At 37.8% G+C, this 6233-nt stretch overlaps 1 protein-coding gene across 2 annotated transcripts in view; it reads right to left on the bottom strand.

Annotated features, from left to right (window-relative positions):
* The window catches only part of tbc1d30 (TBC1 domain family, member 30), a 37918-nt gene extending 34289 nt beyond the window's left edge, over window positions 1-3629 (bottom strand). Inside the window, exon 1 of one of the 2 annotated variants that reach the window (XM_050036270.1) lies at window positions 2692-3629. In XM_050036270.1, coding sequence (XP_049892227.1) covers window positions 2692-3187 — 496 coding nt within the window. In that variant the 5' untranslated portion in view covers window positions 3188-3629. The remainder of the gene's footprint in view (window positions 1-2691) is intronic. The other variant, XM_050036271.1, reaches the window with a different exon arrangement.
* Window positions 3630-6233: the final 2604 nt, after the last annotated feature.

Here is a 6233-nt window from a genome sequence, read left to right as displayed (position 1 = left end):
TTGCACTTGAAGGTTGCCCGTTCACTTACGTTTTAACAGGTCTGACGCTACTATGCGCCCCGGCTGTATCTAGGCTAACGGCTAACATGCTAACTATTATTTTTATGTCACTAGTCACTTGAAACAAATTTAGGACGATAGGAGACAGGTTGAAATAAACCGAAATTTCCCTTTAAACGCAAGCAAGAGACGTGAGTGAGGGAAGCGAGGAGACACGTTAAGCAAGAGACGTGAGTGAGGGAAGCGAGGAGACACGTTAACATAATAATAACTAATTAAACCACACTGCTGACCAGTCACCACATTCAAACGTTTACCAAAGGCAACCCAAACTTCACCCACCATGGGGCCATTAATCCCTGACTAAAACCCATTAGAAGTATTCACATGCTGTAGCTGTTCTTTGAGGCATTATCAGAGCGTTTCCTCTTCCTGAGTGGCGGCCCTCCGCATTGTTTAACTTGACCGAGCCTCACGTGTGCAGAGGGCAAACACTGAGCTCACAGGCCCCGGCTGTGTTTACCGTAGGATTCCACTTTAACAGAGGACACAGTGGCAGTGTGGCACTCACAGCAACATGCCTGTCAAGACTCTGAGGCAACACTGTGTGGCACAAACTGACGAGTAGTAAAAGAGATGTCAACACACTCGTCAGCCTCTCTGTGTGTGAGTGTGTGTGTGTGTGTGAGTGTGAAGGCCTGCACACTGTGAGGACACCTGTAAAACGTGTGTCTGCTCTGCAGCCAGTTTGACTTCTGTTATCTGATTAAAGTGAACTCTTGTTGACGTACCAGGTACATATCTTGATAAACCAGTTACTAAAAAATGCACCATTCATTACAGACTCATGTCAGTGAAAGAATTAAAATAACTACGGTGCATTCCAGTCTCCTGTTTGCTGTCTGTCTCTGACCCGAAGGTTAAAAAACCACTGCTTTAATTTACAGCTGGCTCATATGTGGAAGTAAATTAAATGGATGGATAATTTATTACCACAATGGCGACCAGGAGGCTATTTACAATTATTAAATATATTTCTAGACATGCAACAGCCTCTAAATTAAATGGATCAGGTGACCAGTGCACATTAAATACAGTTTCCTTGTGATTAAGGTCAATGTTACAGTCATGGCTCCTTTGTACCAAGTGTAATTAATGTAATGAGCTAACAACGCAAAAATATACCCCGTGCTGAGAGATGTTATTATTTAAATTGTATAAACGATTGCAAATATATTGCTGTAATCTTAATGATTTGCAGGTTATTTAACTGTCATCCTGTTTAAGTATTCCTGACAGATATTTATGGATTAGCCAGTCACTTTAATACAAATTAGATTTGTCTATATGGAGGACCAAATCTGCAATAATAATAAATAAAGAAATAAATAATTGACTCAATAAAAAAAAGTATTTATTTGTTTGACAGATTATTTATTTCTCTATTTATTTCTTTTCATATTTAATTATTTCCCAATTCAGCGTTACCTCTTTACATCTGAATAACACATTTACTGAATTTATTTAATTTGCATTAAATGTATTTAGTTTTCTATTTCTGTGCATATTTATCCATTTATTATTTACCATCAAATAAATACATATGCGCAGAAATAGAAAACTAAATAAATTAAATTAAATCAAATTTATTTAATTTTCATTTAATGTATTTAATTTTCTATTTCTGTGCACATTTATTTCATTATTTGTTTATTCCTGTATTTATTATTAAATTAAATAAATATGCACAAAAATAGAATACTAAATAAACTGAATGAAAATTAAATAAATTCAATACATTTGTTTATTTAAAAGTAAAGAGGTAAAACTGAACTGGGAAATAATTAAATATGGAAAAAAATAAAGAGAAATAAAAAACAGTCAAATAATTAAAAAGAAAAACTATCTCTGTGCATATTTATTATTTTCAAAATAAACCTGCATATTTATTAGATAATTGAGACTTTTAATTCTAAATTTCTTTTTTTCATTATTTCAATTATATGCAGGTTTATTTTTTTTTAATTAATATGCACATAAATAGAAAACTAAATAAGTTAAATAAATTCAGTAAATTTGTTTATTCACATGTAGAGGTAAAACTGAATTGGGAAATAATAAAATATGAAAAAAATGAATAAATAAATAATCTGTCAAATAAATACATATTTTCTACCTGTGCATATTTATTATTTTCAAAATAATCTTGCATATCTATGAGATGATTTAGAATTTTACTACTTTCAATTATTTCCTTTTTATTATGGCAGATTTGGTCCTCCATAATCAGAAAGTATTTTAAACAAACTTTCAAAAGTATGTCTCATGTATTAGACCAATATAAACTTTACAGGTAAAGTTTAAATATCAAAAATAACATATAATTACTGCCATATATCTTTGAGCTGACAGATATATTGAAACTCAACATCATATAAAAAAAAAAGCCCTAAAAATATGGATAATGAAGCTGTCCTTTGTAATTTAAATACTTTTTATTTATTGCAATCAGGTCAGCTACATTTATTTGACCAGTCTGGGTTTTTCTGCTCTATCTGAGGGTCTTGTACAGACTGTAAAGAGCCAACTTTGTTATTTATTATGAATAAACCTGACTTTGCCAGATGCCAAAGGAGGAAGCAGGACCTGTCCACGCCCCTGGGCACAAACACCCACGCCCACACCCCTCACCTTTCTGGGCCAGGTAATTCATCTGATGCCTCCTGGTGTGCTTCTCCTGCAGCTCCTGGAGGAAGCTGGACCCGGAGTTACTGCGGCCCAGGAAAGCATCAGAGCTGGACGCCTCGGTGGAGCTGTCCAGGCTGTCCAGATTCCTCCTGCTGCCTCCACTGTACGTCTCATACAGCTCCACCAGCAGACAGTCCACTATGGAAGTCCTCAGGGATTTAACTCCATCTCCCTGGGACTCGGAGTCACTGTCACCGGCTGTGCTGGTCCTGAGAGCGGCGGTAACGGTGGAGCCGTGGACCTGCTGTCCCGGAGGTGATGATGTGTCACTAGGTGACTCGGCGGTGCTCGTCCACTGCTGAAAGCCGGAGAAATCATCCTGGAGGGAGGCGACGGAGTTGACAAAAACGCCGCTCTCGTCCTCGGAACACACGCCGCCAACGTCGCATATGTCAACTTCCAAAAGTTCGCTCCCGTTTAATTTCACCTCCGACGCCATTTTATTTTCTTTAACGCTAAATTACCTCTGTGCCCCTGTTGTAGCTCCTCTATGAGTGAGTTGTCATTTTTCCAGACATCTTGTCAGAAGTTGGAAAGTTTTGTTTGAGCGTCTCGAGGAGGATAGAGTTCCTGGAGCACTCCATTCCTCACCTCAGAGAAGGTGGACTCCCGTCTGACAGCTTGTAGTTTCCTTCCTGAACGTTCTCCTGCCCCCCTCCAGGAGTGAACAATGGGCCGGCCCACTCTCTGGATACATTTCTCAACGGCTGCCAAACTTTCCTCAGGTCGCGCGACAGGTGCTGGAAGAATTGACCAATCACGGAGGAGGCAAAAGTATATCGACCAATCCGGTGCTTTGTTGTAGTTGTACTCTAGGAAGTCGTTGACATTAGCGGTATTTAACTATATTTAATGAAGTAAACAACGGAAAATTACACAAAATGACAATAAAATCGCACTGTAGATGATTTTTATTTATTTATTTACTTTCTTCTTCTTCATGTATTTCTGCACACAGACGTGTAAAATAACAACACAAAAGACACACAGGCATATTGGTATGATGTGTGTTGACCCTGTTGAGTGGCATTTTGCGTGTTTGTTAGTGTGTTGTGTGTGTGTGTGTTGATGAAGTAGTTAAAAAAAGGGGGAGTGAGTTAGAGCAAGAGTCACAGGTGAAAATAGATTAAGCAAAGAGAAAAGGAGACAGAAAAATTAGTTTTAACAAGAAAAATAAAAAAATATATAATAATATTCTTAAAAATCTCTCTCTTGGTGGTTGTTGAATGCACATTAGTATACACTGGATGTAAAACAGATGGCAGTGGTGACAGTAGTCACATTTAGATCTTTTTATTAAAAACATATAAATACCACAGTGTAGGTATACTCTGCTACAAGTAAAAGTCCTGCATTCAATATCTTATGTAAAAGTAAAGTACAAAAGTAAGGGTATAGTGCAATAAAAGCCAGGCTGCACTGCCGAAGAGGGTACAAAAAAGGGCTCTCAACTTTATTTATATAGCACCTTTCATACAAACATGCAGCCCAAATTCCTTCACATGGCAAAACTGGAGTGACACAGACACAAGACAATAAAATATTAAAAATCGAACTGACGCAAGATTATTAAAACTTCACAGAATAAAAACAGAGTAAATGAATAAATAAAATTGAGAGATAAAAAAGGTTAAAAAAAAAAAGGTTAAATCCTAAAAATCAAGACTGTAATGTTACTCCACATTAAAAGGCCAGATTTAATATATAGATTTTTAATTTACTTTCACGGGACACATGGGGAACATTTTATAAGTAAAGCAGTGGAGGACCGTGGTGATCTTGCTGGAGCATAAAATGATAGAAAATCTTTGATGTGTGGAGGCATGAAGTCATTTAAAGCTTTATAAACAAGTAAAATAATTATGAGATTAATTCTTAAAGGCACAGGGAGTGTGGTGAGTTCAGGATCATTTCCACATACTGCAGCCCTCTGCAACTCCATCTCTTCAGAGCAGGACACATATATAACATCCACTCCATGATTTGCTCCCACAGACCAGAGCTGACAATACAAACAGACAGTTACAGAGCAGCAACAACGTTACACACATGCAGTGCAAAAAAAAAAGCAGCAACTCTAAGAGATATCTAGCTGAAGTTTTTGGGGTTCTTCTGTTGTATATTGTTATTTTTATTGCATTTTAAATTTATGCACAGTTGTATGTAAGTGTATCATGTCTATTTGAGTATGAACGTTAATAGGCTGCATAAGTATTAGCATTATATTATAATTAAAGCATCAAAAGCTAGCACTCATTATGACTCAGTTACTTATTATGCAGAGTTGCCCATCCCTGAATAATTTATAATGTTGGATTATAATTCATTTCAGTGGTAGAATGTAACAAAGTACATGTACTGATGTATAAATGTCTTCATCACAGCTTCAGCACTTGGTCAGGCCCGCCGTCAGAGGGGGTCAAAGGCTACAGATGACCCCAGCCCAAGGCCAAGGGAAGGCCCTTGAAAAGGTCTATGATTGACCTTTAAATTGGATCATGTACAGTTTACTTACTGACTTGTATCAATGACAAAAGTTCTAAGTATTTACATGATAAATTAATGCTTTTTTTATCATTAAAACACATTTCAACATGCCATCTGACACTCCCACCCCCGCAGGTATTGTGAAATGGTGCGGCCCATCTGACAGCAGGGGTTAGATCAGGATTTCATACCTTGCAGTAATTTCTTCAGTCAGTTGATTCTACTTTACTGTAATCATTCATTGGAGGGCATTTTTTTGGAGAAAAAAAATACATTTGGAAATATGATTGATTGGACTATAATTGCAGGAAGTAAAAAGAATTTGCACAGTGGTATGTGTAGTGAGGGGTGTAAGGGTTAGGGGATGATAACTACTTTTTGAAATCAACAAAAATGGCAATATCTCAGAAAGTAAATGGTGCCTTGTCTTAAAACGTGGAGGGTGTGTCTAGTTCACAATTTGGTCCCCCTGGTGGCTTTCCTTGGTATTGAGTTTGAAAATTTTGAATGGCTATATCACTGAAACTAAGTGGTGCCTTCTCATAGGCTTTGGTGGGCTGTAGATGTTGAGTGTGGAGGATTTGTAGCGACACCATCAACCAAGAGCAATTGGCTTTGGAAGAAGATAAAGAACCCCAACTGGTCTGCAACATGTCCAACATGTGGGGTAAAAGTGGAGGGGGGCACACCTGGGACACCAGGTGTTGTAGTGGAGCCCTCTGGAGGTGTCATGGGTCTATCATCGAAACACCAATGAAGCAGGGTGCCTACCTGATGACCTCGATGAAGTGATTACCAGATTAGCTCAGCCATCACGTGCCAGCTACGAAATTCATTTAGACATGTAGACATCAAGACGTCAAGACGACCTGCTGAAGTTCAAACTGAGCATCAGAATGATGAAGAAAGGTGATTTAAGTGACTTTGAACGTGGCATGGTTGTTGGTGCCAGACGGGCTGGTCTGAGTATTTACTGGGATTTTCAGCACAGCCATCTC

Source organism: Epinephelus moara, chromosome 23 (genome assembly GCF_006386435.1).
Source record: "Epinephelus moara isolate mb chromosome 23, YSFRI_EMoa_1.0, whole genome shotgun sequence".
NCBI classification, from domain to species: Eukaryota; Metazoa; Chordata; class Actinopteri; order Perciformes; family Serranidae; genus Epinephelus; species Epinephelus moara.
The sequence above is the reverse complement of the archived record's forward strand: the minus strand, read 5'-3'. Positions and strand labels throughout refer to the sequence as shown.